We start from the raw sequence: 23,075 nt of genomic DNA, 5'->3' as shown, positions 1-23,075 counted from the left end.
AGCCAAAAGGTACCAAAGGATATGGGGCAAAGGCAGGTAAATGGGGTAAGTCAGCCATGATCTCACAGAACAGTAGAATAGGCTCAAAGGTTGAATGGCCTACTCCTATTTCTATGTAGACAAGTGATGCAGCTAACACTGCACACAAGATCCCACAAACAGCCGCAGATTAGCTAATATATTGATTGAGGGAGGAACAGCGTCTGAATTCTCCGAGTGCCTCTAAACATGAATGATAGAGAAACACACAAAGCTTAAAGTAAGCTTTTTGTGGTATTCGCCACATTAAATAAAGGCTGTAACCTGAACAATCACTAATCAAGCTTTCTTCTTCATCCTGGAGAAGATTTGCTCCAATTCTTCCTGTAGAATCAAAAGGAGCAGCTGTAGTTGTTCTTGTTGGCTGTTTCTTCACAAATATTACTAGCAAAAACATACATCAATCTAGCTGTGCATCAGTTGACTCCTTGCAGAGGAAAATTTCCAACGGCAACAGACAACTTCCAATTCTTGGTCCAAGTGGCAATTATTCATGCATGACCCTGGCCAGTGAATACTGTAGCAGAGCACATCGCAACCAAGCCAAATTCTGTGCTGGCTCATTACAGATAAACATTTATTTCCAGCAGGGGCTATGAGATAGCAGCTAGAAATAGGAATCCTGATTGGTTTCCCCTTCTTTAATCCAGGAGTGTTGCTGAGCCAGCTCATTTCAGCAGGGAGCTGGAATGGAGCTTGAGATTTGCTGAGTTGTAGGGTTCAGAGATCGATGGCTGGAACTTCCATAAGGGTTCCTAAATGGGAGATTTACAGATTCCCCAGGCCCACAGAAGCAGCACAAAGGGGAATTTTTGCCATCTTTCCAGGGATTCTACCAATCCCCCACCAAAGTTACAGCTGTAGATGAGGAGAATTCCACAGGGATTCAAGGCTAGAGGCTGTACCTATACACAATAAAGATGGTGGCCATCCTCCATATTTGATGCCCCTTTTTATTTTAGGCTCTTTTGGCAGATATCTAAAATATGGCTACTTTTACACCAATGCATGTCTTCATTTTCCATTATGCCCATTTATGGATTATGCCCATTAGAGAATTCTCAACAAAAAAACCTACCCAAGTGAAAACTCAATCTCTTTATTTAATCTGCTGGGGAAGTGAAGGGTGCATCTAATTCCAGATTAAAATACTCCCTTTTTGCTTAAGTTGCTGGTTTAAGTATTGCTTCAGTGCACAAATGGTACATTTTTCTGTTCATAGTTCCTATTTTATTTTTCTACAGTGAATTAGCTTCAGTTTTGTTCCAAGGAAACATCTTTGCTGGTGACAGACATTCTTAGAAAACAGAAATGTGCCATTTTAAGTAAAGTACAATCAAAGCCAATTTTAATGAAAACACTTTACACTGTAACATCCTTTTTGTTAACCTAACTTGGCAAGCTAATAACCAAAACCTCTCAAAGAGGGAAAAGAACAAAAAAAGGAGAGCTAGATTTTCCTTGCATGTAATTTTCAAGAAAACAGAACAAATGGCTTGATGAATTTACAGCTCTTTGCAAAGCTATAAAAGATACAACTCTTGTGACAAAACAAATATGCCAGAAGATGCCATATTTGTGATTCTCATGCCATTTATCTTCATGAAAGTCCCACACAAATCAGTACTTCATAAAATCCAGGACATTCCTTGCGCATGGCAAGACTGAATGCTAGTGATATAGAGCAGTGACGGATGCTATTTTGAATCCACTTTGTTCAGTTCCTCAACCTGGGTTAAGCCATGCAGGGAAGTTCTGAGTGGAGGCTGCAATAACTTTCAGCCAGGAGAAGGACAATACGTAAGACCCAGGCTTAGGCACTGCCAGAACGTCTGTTAAGGAACATAGGCAGCTATGTGGGGGCAAGTGATGGGTACATGACCAGTCCTCCCAGCTCTCAACTTCAAACAAGGCAAAGGATGAGTGATGAAAATACAAAAGCAGAACTTGCCCGAACACCCGCATGTCAATAATGAATAATGCCCTGCATGTGTCATTAGTTGGCCCTTGGTGTGGCACAGATGCCACAGCTAATCTTGAAGGGTACAATCCTTCCACCATTAAGTTTCTAACCCTTCTACCATCTACATAAACAAGAACTCGCATGAACATTTTTCTTCCCATGTCCTCCTACAGCAAGGAGAGTGTGCAGTTTGCAGGCTCTTTACACCCCCTCCCAACTACACCATGGTGCCCTCAGTTCAGCTGATGCAAGCTGTGCTTGCAGCACAAGTAAACCAGCGACGGCCACATCCCGTAATTGAATTTAAAAAGTGTGAGCTCAACACTTTCTCACCCAGGAGTTTCTTTTGCTTTTCAATAGGAATTACATAGTTCTGCTCGGACAACTTGATAGAAATGAGTTAATGCTGCTTGGAGTAGGACATCACATTCAAGTAAGGCAAGGTGATGACAACTCTTGCTACATATCTGACCACAGCACTTTGCCAGCTGGTAGCAAGACTCAAATCTGCAGAAATGGTTATCATCAGACATAACAAAAAACCAGAACCCAAACGGGTTTATAATGACACTGTGGCAAAAATAAACTGGCTTCAGAGCAACAACAACTTTACCTTGTCTTGCAGTCAAATCTATAAAATTAAAATGAGAACAGGGGGTTTGAGGCTTTTTTTCTGCTTGCTACAGTAGAATTTACTCTTGGTCAAGGGCAAAATGACGCATTACAACGCAAAGTCTGTAAACATTCTTGCACTGTGCTCGACTGATTAATTAATAGAAACATAAAAATCTACAGCATGGAAGGAGGCCATTCGATCCATCGTTTCTATGCCGGCCCACAATTAGCTGTCTAGCACAATCCCACTTTCCAGCTCTTGGTCCTTAACCTTGTAGGTTACAACATGTCAAGCGCATATCCGGGGACTGAACTTGGTAAATGTTATCCCACCACATTTTGACTGTAAAGCTTTCCCCTTGAACCCCTCTGAACCTCCGACTCCTTACCTTATATTCATGCCCCTTCCCCCCACCACCAAACCACCGCCCCCCCCAAAACCCCGGTTATGTGCCCTTCGACCAAGGCTATTGGGTCTTCCTATCCACTCTACTTGACCCTTCATAATTTCATACACTGCAATTGGGTCTCCCCCTTATCCTCCTCCGTTCCAAAGGAAACAACCCTAGCCTATCCAATCTTTCTTCATAATTAAAATTCACCATTCCTCATAAATCTCCCCTGTACCCTCTCTAGTGCAATCACATCTTTCCCATAGTGTGGTGAACAGTAGTACTACGGCAGTACTCTAGCTGTTACCTAACTAGTGCTTTTGAAATTCCAGCATAATCTCCCAGCTTTCATATTCTATGCCTCAGCTAACAAAGGCCAGTATTCCATATGCCTTCTTGACCACCTTGCCTACCTATCCCGCTATCTTCAGCGTTCTGTGGACATGTGCTCCCAGGTCGCTCTGTGCCTCTACATTTCTCAGCATCCAACCATTTATATTAAGATGAATGTCGGCAGTTCTTAGGTGGATCACTAGGTGAATTATTAACACCACTGCAGTAATTTGTATCACCTTGAGCGAGAGGGGAAAATGAACCACCTACCACCTCTCTTCTAACAGTAGCCAGTCTCAGTGTTGGGACAGGATCACAGATGTAGCGGTCATGAAGACATGCACCATCCAGATGGAGGAGATTTTGCAATCGGAGAATTTTTTTTTTTTTTTAAAAGACATATTGAATAAAATCAGCTCAATAAAAACATTTAAATTTAAAAAACATTCAGAATTACAATATTTTTCCTACGGGAAAAAAGAGAGTGGAAATTTACAGCATGAATGATATTAAATTGCAGAATTGCAGCTCCAAGCAACAGCACTCACCCTCTCTAGGTCCTGCCGGAGGTGTGTGAAAAGCTGCAGCCGTCTGAAGAGGACATCTTGTTCCTGCTTTGCCAGGTTATCCTCCTCATCCTTTTTGGGAGTGAAGAGAGGCTTGTTGAAATTGCTCTTCCTTTTCCCTTTCCAGTACTGATAAACATAATCCACAAGTTCCTCGGCCAACTTCAAATGCTGGGACACCTCGGAGATGCTGACAAAGTTGTAAAATTCGTCCTCCAGTTGTTGGAGTTTTTGTTTGCGGAGGCTGATCCTCTGAGCCTCCTCCTGGCTCGGGTCCATGCTGTCCAGGGCACTTTCCACAATGGCGGGTTTCTCCTGCACCTCCACGGTGGAATAGCTTTTGTTGCCCTCATCGGGTTCCTTGCTGCTGTGCTTCGGGCAGTAGGACTTAAACTTCACTTCATCGTTTTCTGCGAGGATGGTTTTCATTTCCAAATTGCGATCAAATGCACAAGTCACGTGGAAGGCTGTTCGGCAGTTTTTCACTGAACACTACAAACATATTAAAAAAAAAGTCCACTTACAATAGGAGAAGGTATATTTCTGCTGGAGATTACTACAGCACTTGTTGCTTTGAAATATTGACCTTCTACTTACAAGGAAAAGCCCAGTAAACCCCAATAGAAACTCATTCATAACTTATTAGCTATTACCTGCCATTATGGAAGTGAAAACAAAAGTCCACCAACTTTTAATGGGGAAAAATAATCAGTCTTTTCCTGGCCTCTGAAACACTCATGCCAATTGCTGAAAGCAATCATTTTGTCCATTTTAATTAGCACCTAAACAAATCATATCAAAGCTCGGCAGTCCTGGGAGATCCAGTCATGAATGGTGGTGGACAGTTCAACAACTAACTGGAGGTAGAGACTCCAAAACCAACCCCAACAATAAGGGAGCCCAGCATGTCAATGCAAAGACAAGGCTGAAGCATTTGCAACCATCGTCAGTGAGAAGTGCTAGGTGGATGAACCATCTCGGCCTCCTTCTGAGATCCCCACCTCCTGACTCCCCAAAGCCTGTCCATCATCTACAAGCCACAAGTCAGGCCTGGATGAGTGTAGCTCCAACAACAATCAAGAAGCTCGACTCCATCCAGGACAAAGCAGCCTGCTTAATCGACACCCCACCTTAAGTATTCACTTTCTCCACCACCTGCACACAACGGCACTAGTGTGTACCATCTACAAGGTGCACTACTGCAACAGGCCAAGGCACTGGAGTGCAACCTCAATGGAGTGCTGGGAGTTTGGTGAGTTGAGGGAGCTCGGTAAGGGGAGGGGGAGAAAAGAGGTGCTCCTTTGCTTTACCTAACTTTTTCACCCTGCAGGAACTAGTTCTTGCTCTACCACAGGGGAAGAAGCTAACTGTTTGGTGAGTATCTGGTGAGCGTTTAAGGTCTGTTCTATTCCTAAGGTTTAAAATAGTACAGGAATTTGTGGTTAGACTAATAAAATACATAAAAGAAAATAAATAATTTAATAAAATAATTAAGTAGTTAATTAAAACACATAAGGATGGCAGGACAGGTGATCTGTCAGACTGGAGAAGTTGGGATGATTCTCCTTCGAAAAGAAGTGGTTAAAAGGGAGATTTAACAGAGATGGCCAAAATAATGAAGGGTCTTGATTGAGCAAATAAAGAGAAACTGTTCCAACTGGCAGGTGGGTCAGTAACTGGAAATCACAGATTTAAGATTAATTGGCAAAAGCAAAGGAGAAAAAAATAGACAGAAGGCTAGGCCTGAAAGGATGGTGGCAGGGGGTACAAAGGTAACTTTCTTAATGGATAAACACACAATGGTGGGGGGGGGGGGGGGAAATGGGGAATTGGACAAGTTAGAAAGCGCTATCAAAAAGCTCACACAGGCACAATGGGCTGAATGGCCTCCCTCTGTACTGTGTGATTCTTTCATTCTCCCTTTCTTCATTCCTTTCCTGTACCCCTCATCACCAAACAGGACTGGCAAACTTACTCATACTCTCAGACTACTATGCATGCTGAAACTGCTACATATGTTGACCAATTTACTTTGAGCAGTCTACCCCTATTTTTTATACTTCAATGCTCCGTCCTTCAATTTTCACTTTCAAAATATCACTGCGATGGGAGGTGTAATCATTTGTCAGTAATTCTTCTACAGCAGAAGTGGTGTGCAGACCTGTGTTTTACGTCTTGACTAAACCACTGCTTAACTAATTCCACCTTCCTCCCACCAGCTCCAAACATGATTTTTTTTTGTCATCCAAACAGGAGTAAAACATTTGTTACTTCCTTTAAGAGTATTTTGACCATCATCCCTTCCGCCGCCACCAGTTCTCTCCACTCCCCTTTTCTTTTGATAATGTTGACTCTTTCACATGGTACGCTTCCACAAGCATGGGATGAGACTGCAATGACAGTCCAGCAATGCCTTCTCCAAGTAGCCATGCTACCCCTGTAAGGCTCGGCAATGAATGCTGACAGGCTTTTCAATTGTGGTGGGGGCGGGGCCAGTACAGAGAAGCCGAATTCTGATCCTGTCTTCACTGCTGCCCATACATCTGCACTCCAGCAAGCATTGTGCAATGAACGCTAAGAAGCAGGAGCCGTCTGATTTACTCCTCCCTAGCCAAGAGCTACTGAAGCCAATTGCACTGCCTAATGCCATACCAGCCGGGAATAGCCAACACCAATGATCGGGAAGCTTCCTGATTTTCCCAGTTCAGCTAATCACAAGATAAACTAACAGCCACCCAAAAATGCTGCGATTACTTAATATTCTTTACTCAACATCAGAAGATTTAAATGTAGCTCTCTACATCTTTTTACAGTAGCATGAAGAATGTGAATGATAGAGATTAGATCTCTTTCCATTTAAGGTAACTGGTGTCAGCATCAAGCGCTCTCAGGTGATAAGAGCCAGATGCAGATGAAAGTTCTCTCTAATCTGCCCCATAATGCCTCCGCTCAAACCTCAAAACAATCTACCACTGCACCAGTGTGAAATGTTTTCCAGCTGCTGCAATTTTCCACCTGTGGTCTTTCTCAGTGATTGTCAGCTCATGTTGAAGGCGGGGAAATTCCTGTGCTGTTGGTCTATATCTACTAGGAACTGTCCCAAGACTTCCCAAACTCACTTTGCAAAGAACCCTTAAAGCAGACAGAATAAACTTTCATCACTCCATTTAAATTTTAAGGCGCTCTTCAAAAAAGGCTTGTGCAGAGTTATTACATCGTCATTCAACAATGTGCATTAAGTCACCAGACTTAAACTTTGTTTTCAGCACTGACCTATGCATATGTAGCCAGGTTAATAATATTTCTAAACTAAATCAAAGCATTTTTAAGTAAATAATCATGTTATCAGGGAGTATTTGGAATATAAAATATTTGAAGACCGAAGTTTTTAACAACAATATGAAAATGTTACTAACCCCTTTGGGAAGCGCTCAGAAGGCAACTCTGTCCTACAAACAACAGATACCCAGGGGCAGGATGCATTGGCTTTATCTCAAAATCAGTAAAACAAAGGGAGCATTTTATTACTCTAAGAGTTTCAAATCTGAACCATTATCATCCTCTAGCTGCTGGACTAGCAAACCAAGCCTGCAGGAAAATGGGCACCGAGTTAACCTTTGGCCACGAGCTGGGATATTAATTAAGATTGTTTGTGTACACAGCTGTAGTGACAATACAAGTCATAAATCGCAATTTCTATTAATGGGAAAAGGCCAAACAAGATAGTGACTTAAAATGTGACTGAACAGTAGTAACTGACTCCAATCATAGTGCACTCTACTGAAGAATGGAGGAGAGCAGCTTGATCAAAAGGCCTTGACCTGTGTTCTCTCCTTCTGATTTATCTATTGATCCTCTATTCCCAGCTATAAAACAGTTTCGCTACTGCATCTAGAATGGGGTACAAACCAGAGCAGATAAGAGAAGTAAAAGTAGGGGAATATCTAGGCAATAGTGATCATATTATAATACAATTTAAGATAATAATTGAGAAGGACATAAACATGACAAAGACCAGAGCAATAAATCAGAAACCAAAACAAAAATAAAAATACCTGGAAAAATTCAGCAGGTCTGACAGCATCTGCGGAGAGGAGCACAGTTAACGTTTCGAGTCCGTATGACTCTTCAACAGAACTAAGGAAAAATAAAAGAGAGGTGAAATATAAGCTGGTTTAAGGGTGGGGTGGGACAAAGTAGTCTCTACTTGTTCCCCCCCACCCCTTAAACCAGCTTATATTTCACCTATTTTTCCTTAGTTCTGTTGAAGAGTCGTACAGACTCGAAACATTAACTGTATTCCTCTCCGCAGATGCTGTCAGACCTGCTGAGTTTTTCCAGGTATTTTTATTTTTGTTTTTGTTTTGGATTTCCAGCATCTGCAGTTTTTTGCTTTTATCTCAATAAATCAAAAAGGTGGTGATGTTAAGGGGGTGAGAATCGAAGTTGGCAAAATAAAATGGGCAACAATGGGAAACATTAAAACCCGGGAAACATACATTCTGAGAGAAGCACTTTTGCATATACTTCATAATTCGTTAGAAAAAGCTGTTGTGCCAGAGGACTGGCAAATAGCTAACACTATACCTATATTTAAAACGGGAGACGAACATATCCAGGGAACGAAGGACCTGTGGAAAAATAATGGAGTCCCTACGAAAGGAGGAAGTAGAAAAACATTGAGAAACCAAAGTACAATAGTGAATATTCAACTTGGATTTCAAAAGTGAAAAGCTTGCATGATCAAGCTGACTGAATTCTTTGGAGAGTTAAGAGAGAGAGAGCAGACAAGGATAAGAGAGAGGATGTAATATGCCTATATTTCCCCAAGACCTTCAATAAGATACCACATAATAGACTAATGAATTAGGACAGTGCTTGTGAAGTCAGGGGACAAGTGGCAGAATGGATAGGTAGTTTCCCGCAAGACAAAGCAGATAGTAGAGGTAAAAGGTAGCTACTCGAGTGCCAGAGGTGGGAAGTGGAGCCCCACAAGGTCAATGCTGGGACCCACAGCTGCTCACAAATTTAAATTAATGGAATTAATTAATTTAAATTAAATTTGGAATCAAAAACACAATGTCTAAATTTGCAAACAACAGCAAACTGGGAGGGATAGTCATATCTGTGGAACACTGCAACAAATTACAAGAAAATACAAATAAACTTGCAGAATGGGCATTTAATTAGTAAAAGGTGAGTGCAAGATATTACATTTTAAAAAGAAAAAGGAGGCGGCCACTTGGAAAATAGAGTCTAAATGGGGTAAAGGAGCAGAGGGATCTGGGACTATAAATACACACGTCACTAAATTTTGCAATGCAGGTCAATCAGGGCGTGACAAAGCAAGCATTCGGGTTTATTTCTAGAAGAACAGAATGGAAAGGTAGAGAAGTTATGTTAAAAATATATCAAACCTTGGTTAGACTACACCTAGAGTGGTGTGTGCAGTTCTGATCGGTATGTCATAACAAAAGACAGAGACACTGGAAAGGATGCAAAGCAGTTCACAAAGACATACTAACTCTGCACGGTTATCTCTACCAGGAAAGGGTGAACAAGCTGTATCACATTTCTCCTGAGATGATAAGGCTCAGGGGTGATCTAATGAAGGTCTTTAGAGCTATGAAAGGTTTTGATAGGGCAGGATTTTCCCTTCCCCCCGTTGGGGGGGTTGTGCGGGGGCGCACCGCCATTTTACGTAGGTGGGCCATTTAAGGCCCGCCCAGCGTGACGTCCGCCAGGAAGCGCTATGCGTTCCCTGTGCAGGCAGGGGGATTACCTGAGCCGGGAGTGCACTCCTTCGCACATACGCGCGAAAGAGCGCCAAGATCTCCCTATGGCAAAGAGCTACCTCAGGGAGGTCAGCTCAGGTTTGAAAGTTTCAATAAAGAAGGGGGAAAAGAAAATTACTGACATGTCCACTTATGTGCCACTGTCACATGAGCTGGGACATGTCAATTTCTTTTATTTAAACATTTTATAAAAATTTTAATACCCTCATGAAACCTCATCCGGCCCGTGGTTGAGGTTTCATGTTTCTTCAGAAACCTGCCTGGGCTCCCAGCCTGCCCGTCAACCTTAAGGTTGGACGGGCAGGTCCATTAATCATGGTAATTACTTTTTCAATGGCCTTAATCGGCCTTTGGCAGTTTGGCGGGCGCGCAGCCGATTTGGCTGCGCATTTGCTGAACTGAAAATCTAAATGACGCAGGGTGACATCGGGACGCACGCCCAACATCACCCCGTGTCATTTTACGTATTGGCGAGCAGGCCCCCCGCCCCCCCACCCCGCTCACCAAACAGAAGATGCAGCCCATAGAGTAAACAGTGATGCTAGCTGTGAGGAAGAGCAGAGCTAGAAGCCATCAATATAAGATTGTGACCAAGGAATTAAATAGGGAATTCCAAAGAAATGTCTTTGCCTAGAGAGAGTGGTGAGAAAGTGGAACTTGCTACCACAGGGAGAGGTTGAGACAAATTGCATAGATGTGTTTAAGGAGAAACTAGATAAGCATGTGGGGGAGAAGGGAATAGAGGGTTAGGCTTGGGGGTAGATGAGGAAGGATGAGTGGAGGCTCAAGTGAAGCATAAACCCAAACATGGATCGATTGGGCCAAATGGTCTGCTTCTGTGCTGTACATTCTATGCAGATATATTGAAGTGTACTGATCAATATGCAGATACAGCGAGCTATACACATCAATATGAATGTCTGTACTTTGTCCACTGGATACTGACAGTACCGCTAACACTCCTCAAACAAGTATTTGCTCTGGGCTTCTTCAACAGCTCTGTGATGTGGTCAGTCCTGGAATGTCCTAGATTCCAGTCTTTATTTTCCAGAGAAATAGCCGACCTCAAATTAAATAGGAGTATATTATGGGCACTGCTTCAGAACTCTAGTTTAGGCTAGTTTCCCTCCTGGTCACTGTCCAATGCTGCAAATTCAAATATAAGGGTGATAGACAATGACAAGATGGCCTGTACCACTCATTACCTGGGTGCACATATCAAGATGGCACAAGCCAATGTTCATTCTAACATTTCTAATTCTTCAATATGAAGAAAATTTAACTGAAGTAACTGGACAATGTGAATCGGTTTATTAAAATGCTTAAAAAACACTTATTCTGGATGTTAGTCAACTAATCCTTTACTTTTCCAGTAATTAATACAGCCAGATTAGCTAACACACATAGCGTAATTATTTCCATTTATGTCAGGCCTCAATGCAAAATAGCTTTCTCCTCATTTAATGAGATATTATCCCCTATTAATTCACATGCAGGAGTTATTTGACGTGACACGATTAATAGAAAAACCGCCAGGAAGTAATTGCGTGATCTTGCTCCAAACCTGTATGCAGGCTCCAGTCTTCTCAGTACATAAGCTGCACATTAAGGCCCATCTGCTGGCAGGAACATGCGAGACCTTTGTTATAGGCTCCATCTTTTCTGGACAGCCTATGCTAACCTAAAAGTAAGCAAGCAAAAGTTTTGTAAACCAAACCAGGTTGATTTTTTTTTTAAAAAGCATCACAGTTAAGCGTCACTGCAAGTGCAGTGCAGTGAGCTCACAGGCGCAGGACACACTGGCTTTATCTCAACATCAGCATTGTCTCATTGGAAAACAAAACAATGGAAGCATTTTATTTAATTAATAATTCCAAATCTGAGCCACATCTCCAGAGGATAAAATGCAAAAAAAATAAGTCTAACTTGGTTTCAGTTTGTGGCCTGGGTGGGGTGGAATCTTCCGGCCCCACCAGCAGCAGGAAGCTTGGCGGGCAGGGAAACCTAATTTGCTGTGAGATCAAAAATCAGTTTCCCAACAGCGGGATGAACTTTAGGAATTATGTTCTCGGGCTTTAAAGGCAGGTCGAACTTCCCAACGATCAATGTCGGGAAGCCGTTTTGCATGCTTTAGCAAATCATGCATGCTAATTAAGAGGCCACCACGCCAGAATTAAGTTCCCCCTCCAAATTAAGTGCCCTGCCAGTGAGAAATTATAACGTTCACTTTTACGACTGTGTGCAAGCGGCTTGCACCTGGTGAGGTAGGCTTCTTCCATGATTAACGGTGAGTTGCCGCTACATTGTCCTTTTTGGAGACTGGGCGGTGGCAGTGCAAGTTGCCTGTAGGATGACCAAGGAAGCGTTAGCGGGGAAGGATGGAGCAGTGGCCGGGCGAAGGTGGAAGGGATAATGCAGGCTGTCGGGTTCCCTTTAAATATGGCGCCCGGACCTTCGACCCCCACCATGAGGTAACGACTGAGACGGCAACTTCCTGCCTGCCACCGTCGTGAGAATCGGCGAGCTCCTGGCGAATGCATATTCAATGAGCTGAACAGAGCAAGATCATGCATGGTCAGCCAACCCTGCCCCACAGCGGAAATCACTCCCACTTCCACCACGGAACTTAGACTCTAGAACGGAAGATTCCAGCCTACAATTCTGAATGTAGCCCAGTTGGAATTACACATTATTAATAGACTAAGCATATCACCAAATCCATGGCAGCCACCATTCTTCGGGTTAATGATTTTAAAGGTAAGTACTTGCTTCTACTCAGGCTCATCTTTTAACTACAAGGAAGCATTTACAAATATTGGGAGTGTTGGCACATGTGCAGATGTTTATTTTAGAAAAAGAAACTTACACCATATTTGAAAAAAGGAAGCAGCAGTAAGCGCTAAAAAAAAAAAAAATTTCAAGATGTAGTCAGGCTACCTGGCTCCAGTTCTATATTTTGGACCCTCCTTGACTGTAAAATGGCTGGAGGTGGTTCCTCCAAACACTCAGACCTGAATCCTGTCTCTAAGCATGACAGAGGCTGTAATGCAAGCTGGAACTAACAGGGGACAAGGAGAACATACAAAGTACCACTGCAGCATCAGAGTGTGGAGGAGAAAGAAAGCCAACTTTCAATCTCCATCACACTGTCCAAGAGATGCTGGCTGAAGGCTCGGTGCTTCTTTACAGAATGAAGGGAAACAGGACAGCGACTTAGCCCGGCTCCTTTTGAATGCTTCAAGTGGTTACCCAGTAGCACCCTGTACAGAAACTGGGCACAGGCCGCCTGCTATTCTCTTGCCTGGGGACTGGTGCATAAAAGAACACAGAAGTAGATAAAATAGCTGTGAGCTAAACAAAATCACTCCTGCACATACCATGTGTGTGGCATTTTAACTAGACACTGCTGCAAATACTACCCCTTCTCCAGAAACTGCTAACAGTACTTGACCCACCAAGAATCCACTCAAATGTGCAAGGCAGATAATTTGCAGAGTAACTATGGATTCAAGTTTCTGTACAATTTCAAGTTCACCTGTCCTAATAATCATGAATGACCTCAGTAGCAACCATCTAATTGGACCATGCCCTACAAACAAAACACCTTATAATAACTTAATGCTACATAGTCACAAGCTTCACTGTGTTAGCCAAAAGGTTTCAATGAAAAGTTATGGTGAATTTTACCATAAGGAGGAGGAACAGAGGATTGCTAGCTTTCAGCGAACTTTGCTGACAAGTCCTTGTTCTTGCTTTGCTCTCCTTTTCCTCTTCAGAATCTCTCCAGGTAAATCTTAGAGACACACTCCCAGGCTCTATCAATGACACTCTATAGTCAGGCTCAAAGGATTGGGTAAGGTTACCCAGAAGAGCTAGGTGGTATTTATGAGTTCATAATGGCACAAAGAAACAGGAGCAACTCACTTCCTTTCAGGCTGTCACTGTGATTTGTATTTCTGGAACAACCAACAATTGAAGGGCCATTACACTTTTAATTAAGTTCAAATTTAGTTCAATACCATTAAAATAAAATGCCCTTTCTTAAGTTATTTTAGTGCAATGGGCCGAATGGAAATTTTAACGGTGAACACGGCAACACATGTCAATGTAGAATTCCAAAAGTCTTCAAATATTAAAAACTACTGAACTACTTCTGCCACACACTCAGTACCTTTTTAAAACTTTGGTCATTGTAAAAGTCACCACCTTATTTCTGTATCAAAACCGTAACTTACAGTAGTTAAAACAGACTCATTTAATCATCAGAGCACACATCTTTTTCTGAAGAAAAGAGACAATCTACCATAGAATCCAACAAGGACAACGATAAGTGTAATAAAATGTCTTGTGCCCTACCTCAGGGATCCATAAAGCACAACTAACGTGAACCCACTTCGTCCCACTGCGGGTAGGCTTCATCGCTCCACCTTTCTTGGGGCAAAGCAAACATTTGGGCTGGACACCAAGTGCACAAGTCCGACATAACCAGCTGCCTTCTGGAACCTTCAAAATTCCATAACAAGCCTGTAATAAATACACAAAGATGTACTCAATACACAGGAAATTACAGATTCTGCCAAAAGTTCAGAACTCTATGATTGGACGTGACCAGCAGTAAATCAGCTATATATTGCATGAAACATGCAAGTCACTGCAATTAATTAACTTGGCTCTATGTGTATGTAGCTCATCAGGGGACGTGTATCAATTGCTGACTGCAATTAGCATGCATTTACAAGCCTATAAACCACTTCCTAGTCCATTTCTACTACTTTATACTGAAGCACAGGAGAACATCAAATTCCCTGAGCTGAAGGTTACACTGTGTTAACAGATCATCTCCCAGTTCTGATCAGCATCTACTGACCCTCACTTAATCACTCTCAGCAATCTATTTTGAGAACGTCAAAATAAAATAAACATATTATTATTCAGCTCTTAAAACAGTTCCTCCAAATTTGTTTTGTCCAAAAGACATGTGTAAACAAACACACAATTTTATATAACCTCATTACAAACATTATACCTTGTACTACTGTCAGTGAAAGAGCATGAGAAAAAGTGAGCAATGCTGTTTCTGCGGCTCAGCAGTAAAACTCCACAGTGTCTGATTACAGTTAAAGGTTACACAGAGTGCCTCTTGTGTCACATTCTAAAATAACTTTAAGGTAAACATCCCCACATAAGTTGGGAATACCAAATGGTAAAGACTTCAAATGGATAACTGCTTCCTGGCTCAGTGTGCCACAGAGGCCAAGACAGACGGCCCTGTTCTACACTTGGGGCTGAATTTTCACCTCAGCATGCCCCCGACACGCACGAGTGTGAAATAGCGTGCCACAGCGTCAGGCGAGCTCTCCTGACATCATCGCGCGATATTTCGGTCGGCGGGCACGCGAGAGATGGCAGCGCGCCCACCAACAATTAAGAGGGCTGTTAAGCCCATTAATTAATTAATTAATTAATTAATTAATTAATTAAATTTAATTTAATTTAATTTTTCCTGCCCGTACAATGGCTGGACTTGGCAATTTTTTGTGAAACCTCATCCACGGGCGGGATGAGGTTTCAAAGAGTGATTAAAGAAAAATAAAAACCTTCACTACTCATTTTTAACACGTCCCTGCTCATGTGACAGATTTGTAAAGTTAAAAATCTTCAGCTCCCTGGGGCAGCTCTGTGCCTTCAGGGAGCTTTCATTGAGTGCACCTGCGCTGACTTCTGCACTCGTCCTCCTCCCCCCGCAACCCCCCACCTGCCCAGACGCGATTAATGGCCAGACAGCGTGAAATCGCGGTCAGGGCCCGATCGCGGGTGGCAGACCGTTGCACAGCCGCTCCCGGGCCCGCCCGCCCACCCAACAGGGGGAAAATCCTCCCCTTGGTTCCAGTGAGTGGGCCAGGTCGGCAAGGGAACAGTAACCATAGCGCAATAATGTTTAATTTAATTTGGGAAATGGTTCAGGAAGATAACCAAACCCTAGTGAATAACACCAGGGGAAAAATCAGCCCCCCCACCCATCTGGTGGGGTGGGGGGGGGGGGGTGTGCAGGGCCGGGTGCGAACCTGATCGACACCTCCGAATGGGGCTGCCATTTATGGCCCGCCCAGCGTGACACTCGCCCGGAAGCCCTGAGCGCTCCCTGTGCGGGCGGTGGGGGGCGGGGGTTTCCCTGAGTCGTTTCCTGCGCTGTTTCACGCATGCGTGCGGAAGAGCACAGAAATCTCCCTGAGGCATGGAGGTGCCTCAAGGAGATTAGTTTGACGTGTAAATTTAAATAAAGGGGAAAAAAAACTTTTAAAACATGTCCCCTCATGTGACATTGTCACATGAACTGGGACATGTCAAAGAATTAATGTAACAAATTTTATTAGATTTTAAAACACTTCATGAAACCTCATCCTGCCCGTGGATGAGGTTTCACGAAAAATGCGAAGGCTGCCTGGGCTCTTCACCTGCACCCCAACCTTAAGGTTGGACGGGCAGTTAATTTAATTGAGTCAATTAAGTTTTAAGTGGCCTTAATGGGCCTTTGACAGTTCGGCAGGCGTGCGGCTGAGTAAGTCTAAATGACCTGCAGTGATGTCGGGACGCACGCCCGACATCACCGCGCGTCATTTTACGCATCGGTGAGAGGGCCCCTCCCCCGCTCGCCGACCGGAGAATTCAGCCCCAGGTGGGAAAACTACAAGGATATGAAGGCAGAAATTTCTAATGGACAAGGGAAGCTCACAATTCAAAAATTAATCTGCTGAGGACAAATTAGACCTTCTTCGAAAACGTTAGGAATGACGGACAGGACAATTAGATACAAATAGGCAACAAAGACAGATCAAATAAACTTTTTCTGAAGTGGATCAATCAGCCAATTAAAAATATTATAAAGCTTATAGGGAAAAGGAAGAGACTTATGAAGGTTATCAATCATATGATATTTAACACAAAAACAAAATACTACGGAAGCAGGAAATCTGAAATACAAAGCGAAAATGTTGCTAACACTCAGCAGGTCAGGCAGCATCTGTGGAGAGAGACACAAAGCTAACGTTTCAGGCTGATGACCTTTCATCAAAACAGTTCTTACTTCTCAGCTATGCCATGCTCTTGTCGTCTCCGGATTCGACTACTCAAATAGTCTTCAATAGTCTACCTTCAATACACTCAAACTGGTCCAAAATTCTGCTGCATGTTTCTTGTTCTGCACTGCCCATCACCCATGTTCTTGTTGGGGTACTCTGGCTCCCCATCCTCCCAACATATCACATTTAAAATTCTTCACCTCAGCTATAAATCACTCTGTTTCCTTGCCATGTCATATCTTGCCATTTGCTTCAGCCAGGTTCTTCCGAGTTCAGGCACCTGCGCAGAGCCCCACCACAGACGGCAGAATGATCAGCCACTACATATTCTATCTTTGGAATGCCCTATAAATCCTTCTGACTTTAAAACCTTGTTCAAGACTCAGCTTTCTTCACACCCTCCTCTAACTCTCTCTCTTCCAGCTTGACATCAGCTTTCCATGTATCTTTTTGTGAAGCTCCTTAAGACATTTTCTTATCTTAAAGATGCTGTACAAATGTATGTTGCTGTCATTATTGTAACACAAGATTGTAGTTAACAAAACACTAGCTTTGTGCACACAGGAATACCTTCCATGCTTGGCTCGATAAAAGGAGCACGATGCTCAACAGTTATTTGTCACAGGCTCATCTTCCAATTGCATGAATTGACTCATTCGGTAAAATAGATGAACCATGTATGATTGCTAGCAATCTTACCTGATGGACGCATATGTTGCACTTGTCACAGAAAACCATCTCGTTATCATCCTCACCATCTGGAGATTGACACACATCACACACCACATCTTCATCGTATTCAATTCCTAGACCTTCTTCAGTCTCGATGGCGTGATTCATATTGTCATAACATCTACGCTCCAGATCCTCCATGACCTTCTCCATGGTGAACTCATCTAATTCAGTCATCCCTAACAAATTTAGCAAAAACATTTTGCATTAACATTGTACCAGTCTGCAGTTTAAATCTGTTAATAATTTTTGTTTTCTGACTACTTCCAACTTAACAAAGACCAGTTCTTGTGTTCCCAAAAATAGTTGACCAAAAGGATGCTGTGCATTGCTTCACATGGGATATCAAATCTTCCTCTGGCACTGCATCAAGCTCATTTCAACTGGGTTAGCAGACAAGAGATGGATCATTGTTTAAAAAGATACTCATACCCATGCGAAAACAGTACAATTTTAGTACATCTTATATGAATCATAATGGTCAGGAGATCATCACTAAAATTTACCTTCTAAAAGCAACGCAAAAATAGATTAAAGCAGAAGTCTCAGCTCTATGAAACGTGTTGGGAGGAAAACTTTATACAAAGGTGTAGTCTCAGCCTATCTGACGTTTAGGCTGATTTGGAGTGCCTGCAAAAACTCAGACAAAAATCCAGCTAGTGTACTAAGTTACAATCCATTCCATAATGTTAGTAACTCTGAAGAGGTTATTCCATTAACTACATTTGCCCACAATAATCATTCTTAACCTGTTCTCTCAATTTCGAATGAAATGCCTCTCTACAATCACCCGTGATTACACACGGACAACAGTAACTTCATCGTTTCTCATTTCCTTCTCTTGAGAACAGATTTAACTTTCCGACATGTCTTTTATATTACGGCGTTTTCAGTCCTTGTGCCTATTTGATGCACCAAACTTGTTTATATTGTGGGGTTGATTCAGAAAGTACAATGTTTTCCAGGTCATGAACTTAGTGATTGAAAAAAACCATTCCAAGAGCTTTGCTGCCTCCAGGGGCAAGTATATTAAGCTGCTTATTTCTTGCTGAGTTGACGAAAACAGTGCTTGTCATCAGAGCCAATCCTTAAGAAGCAGCCTTTAATAAATCAATGACACTCAAAATAAAAGTGGAAACTTTAATCACATATAGCTTCCTTCAAGCTCAGCTGATGCCAGGAGCCTGTGTCTGTCCAGATGGCTGGGTGAGGTTGAGCTGTCACTGGCTCCAAACGCCTTTCTTCATAGCTTACTACTCTGAGACAGTGTCAACCTCATTCACTCTTAAATCTACTGAGGTTTGTTATACAAAGGTACGCAAACTCTCTGGCATTTGGCAAGTGTCAGGTTCAAAATCATAAACTTGTGCCTTTCCAGCTCTGCAACGGCAAGTTACATTCCATTTCCCACCGTCCAGTAAAACCCCCACTCACCGTCCATAACTGGGTGACTGTGCACTGTGGGAAAGCTCTAGTTCTGTGCAGCATTATGTGGATCCTGTTGGCTTATGCACTTACATAGAAAAACTCCTCTTCCTGCCCACTGGACTTTCAGGATATGTATGTAGAATGCACAGCACGGAAACAGATCATTTGGCCCAACTGGTCCACGCTGGCATTTATATTCAAGCCTCCTCCAATTCTTCCTCATCTAACTCGATTAGCATGACCCTTTATTTCCTTCTCCTTTGTATGCTTATTTAGTTCCCTCATAAATGCATCTATTCACTGCAACTGCTCCCTGTGATCTTCAAACCCTTATCTTCCAGGGCTTTTCTACAGATACTCGTTAATGTTCTAATCATCCCCACCCACAGAGCTCAATGGCATCTGCAAACATCAAACATTCATGTGGTAGCGAATTCCACCTTCTCACTTACTTTCTGGGTAAAGAGTTTCTTCTGAATTCCCTATTTGATTCCTTGGTGACTCTCTTATTTTGAGGGCCTCTAGTTTTGCTCTTCCCCACAAATGGAAACAATCTCCCTGTATCTATTCTATCAAATCTTTCATCATTTTAAATACTTCTATCAGATCACTTCTCAGCCTTGTCTTTTCAAGGGAAAAGAGATACAGGCTGTTCACCCTATCCTTATAAGCATACCCTTGCAGTTCTGGCATCATCCTTGAAAATCTTTTTTTTGTACGCTCTCAAGGGCCTCGACACCCTTTTTATATTATGGCAACCAAAACTGGACACAGTATTCCAAACATGGTCTAACCAAGGTATAATACTAGTTTAGTATAACTTTTCTACTTTTTAATTCTATCCCACTAGAAATAAACCTTAGTGCTTGGTTTGCTTTTGTTATGGCCTTATTAATCTGTGCCATATACTGTATCATATATTTGTACTCCCAGATCCCTTTGATCCTCCACTCCATTTATATTTTTATTTTAAGTAATATGTGGCCGCTTCCTTTCTCTGAACAAAATATTGCTGAAAGAAGAGACATAGCATCAAGGCTTTTCGTCTTGCACTCATCAGGGCAGGCGCAAGAGTTTGAAATTTGGTATTCTTGCATCTGTCCTGATGAGTGCAAGACAAAAAGTTTCAACAGCATGCCTCTTTCTTCAGTAATACTTAAATACTGCACTACCAAGTGGCTAATCAAATTATAACTCATATTTATCTGTGTTGAAATTCATTTGCCAATTATATGCCCATTCTGTAAGTTTATTAGTGTCTTCTTGTAATTTGTTTCAGTTCTCCTCAATGTTGACTATCCCTCCAAATTTGTTGTGCACAAATTTTGCAAATATGTTTTGATTCCAAAGTCTAAATTGTTAATATGAATTGTGCACAACAGTGGTCCCAGCATTGATCATTGTGGGAACCCACTGTCCACATTCTGCCACTCTGAAGAGCTAGCCCTTAACCCTACTCTCTGCTTTCTATCTTGCAGCCAGCCAGCTATCCATTCCATTACTTGTCCCTTGACTCTGCGTACTCTGGTCTTATTCATTAGTCCATTGTGTGATACCTTATCGAAGGCCCTTTGGAAATCTACTACATCTCCTGCATTACCCTAGAGTACTCTCTATGCTACTTTCTCAAAGATTCAAATTAGGTTAGTGAAGCAAGAGGAAACAAGAAAGTATATTTGATATCTCCCAGAAGGTTACCGGGTGGTGGGCAGGTGGCATGGTGCTATGGTGTCAATGGTTTGATATCTCAACAGGCAGAATTTAATGTCCTTCCCCCATGGCAAGTTTGGTGGGGAGGGGTCATTTAATCAGGCAGGAAAGTGGTGAATGGGCACACCGCCGCCTCCTCACCTCTACCCCAGTAAGTCCATGGTGGGAAGGCTCGTGAGCAGCCTTCCTGCCCCACCACCAATCGTGACCCTTAAGTAGGCAACTGCTGCCCACTTAAAGACATTATCCCACCCAGCGGTGGGCAGGGTGGTCTCACCATGCGAGGAGCACAACAAGCAAACCCATACGAGGTTGCTTGTGGGCTCCCAGGGTTGGGGCGGGGGGGGGTCCCTTCTTCAAAGGCACTCAGTACCTGATCAAGGGGCCAGGGATTTGGAAGGAGCCCACTGAAAGCCACCCACCTTCCCTTGCCACATGCAAAAATATGCCACAATTCTCCATAAAACAGCAACTGCATTCTGAAGTAACTCATTGGTAACATGAAGCACATTGGAATATTTCTATCCTGCTGAGATTTCTTTAGACGCCAGTAGATGAGTAATTAGGAACATGACAACGATCCTCAAAGCTTTTGAACATGCATTTTAGGAAATCATATAATGTTAATGGCAATTCAGAAGATGTGTTAGGACTATGTAATTTCAAGGTTTAATGTCTTAAAGCTTCGTTTAATTGGCACTTCCTGGTTCAGACTCTGAGCTGTTCATTAACATTTTTTCAATTTAATTAGTTAAGGAGATACACAATTGCTTTCCCTGTTAACATAGAACACAAATGCCCTATTGAAGCTGCTGTAATCATCTTCACATTGATCTGTTAGCCCCTGCTCTGGAAATGCATGTTCCCTTGCAAGAAGGAAAATTTGGGAGGAAGTCAGAGAAACAGGAGGCTATGTTGTCCCCCACCTGCTGAATGGGATTCAAGAGAGGAGATTTGAGAAGAGAGAAAGGGAGAATTTTTTTTAAATTACAGGTCATTGCAAGCATCTTAACACCTTGTCACGGAACTGTATGTTAATTATATATCAATTGTGGTTAACTGTATGCAGGTGGAGGGAGTTGATTGAATTGTTACTTGAGCATAATTGAAGAACCACTTACTGACACTGGGGTGAAGGTTGAGTTAGGAGGTGTATACTTGTATTCTTTCACTCTGTGAATAAACCTAAACTGAGTAAAGACTAGCACTGGTTTCATCCTTTACCAACTGGCTATCAGGAGTTTAACAACGTAGTGCAATTATAAATGCAGTTAATACTTCTTGAGGTTTTGTCCCTTTAATATTGCTACTTCCACACTACCCTCTGAAGTTGATGACTAGTTGTTTTATGTGTTTGAATTGTTTAATATTTTATGTGTGCACTCAATTGTTAAGATCTGCAAAAGAACAATCTGCTACCTAAATGCTTATATTTATATAGTAGTGACAGCTTTAGTTTTGAACTATAGAGTAAATCAGTGCAGCAACAAAAAAAAGTTCAGTTTATGTTATGAGATATGGACCTTGTGAGACACATGTCATAAGCAGCATGTCTATTGGTGATTTATTGGTGAGATTCTTTATTGGCCTTTGTGAAAAATAGTTGCCTAGTGAAAGACCAACTTAAGATACCCACCCCAGTGCAAATTTGGGATCTGTAACTGATACATGAACTCAGTTTTGAACTGTGTGCACTTTTGGAAATATGGCTGACAGGAGTTTCCCCATGCAAAAGCCCATGGAAAACCTGTGGGAAAATGCAAGTCTAATGAAAGGCTGGTGCCATTCAGAACAAAATCCGGCTCAATTCTATACTAACAAGTTTGCAGTGCTATTTTTAATGTTTTATGTGTGCACTCGATTGTTAAGATCTGCAAAAGAGCAATCTGCTACCTAAATGCTTATATTTATATAGTAGTGACAGCTTTAGTTTTGAACTATAGAGTAAATCAGTGCAGCAACAAAAAAATATCCAGTTTATGTTATGAGGTATGGACCTTGTGAGACACATGTCATGAGTAGCATGTCTATTGGTGAGTTATTGGTGAGATTCTTTATTGGCCTTTGTGAAAAATAGTTGCCTAGTGAAAGACCAACTTAAGATACCCACCCCAGTGCAAATTTGGGATCTGTAATTGATACATGAACTCAGTTTTGAACTGTGTGCACTTCTGGAAATATGGCAACTATAAAAATAGTTTGCAACTATTTTTCACAAAGTCCAATAAAGAATCTCACCAATAAATCACCAATAGACATGCTGCTCATGACATGTGTCTCACAAGGTACATATCTCATAACACAAACTGGATTTTTTTTGTTGCTGCACTGATTTACTCTATAGTTCAAAACTAAAGCTGTCACTACTATATTCTGAAGATGATTACACAGAAGTTAGAAAGAAAGAACTTGCATTTATATAG

At 42.1% G+C, this 23,075-nt stretch overlaps 1 protein-coding gene across 3 annotated transcripts in view; it reads right to left on the bottom strand.

The window, feature by feature from the left end:
* The window catches only part of jade1 (jade family PHD finger 1), a 120,380-nt gene that overhangs the window by 20,931 nt on the left and 76,374 nt on the right, over positions 1–23,075 (bottom strand). For all 3 annotated transcript variants that reach the window (XM_078538559.1, XM_078538549.1, XM_078538569.1), the window contains 4 exons: positions 17,482–17,693; positions 14,060–14,227; positions 11,268–11,384; positions 3,891–4,400 (listed from right to left, as the gene is read on the bottom strand). In XM_078538559.1, coding sequence (XP_078394685.1) covers positions 3,891–4,400; positions 11,268–11,384; positions 14,060–14,227; positions 17,482–17,693 — 1,007 coding nt within the window. The remainder of the gene's footprint in view (positions 1–3,890; positions 4,401–11,267; positions 11,385–14,059; positions 14,228–17,481; positions 17,694–23,075) is intronic.

The sequence above is a fragment of the Cetorhinus maximus genome, chromosome 1 (genome assembly GCF_964194155.1).
Source record: "Cetorhinus maximus chromosome 1, sCetMax3.hap1.1, whole genome shotgun sequence".
NCBI lineage: Eukaryota > Metazoa > Chordata > Chondrichthyes > Lamniformes > Cetorhinidae > Cetorhinus > Cetorhinus maximus.
This window is presented reverse-complemented; position numbering and strand designations above follow the sequence as displayed.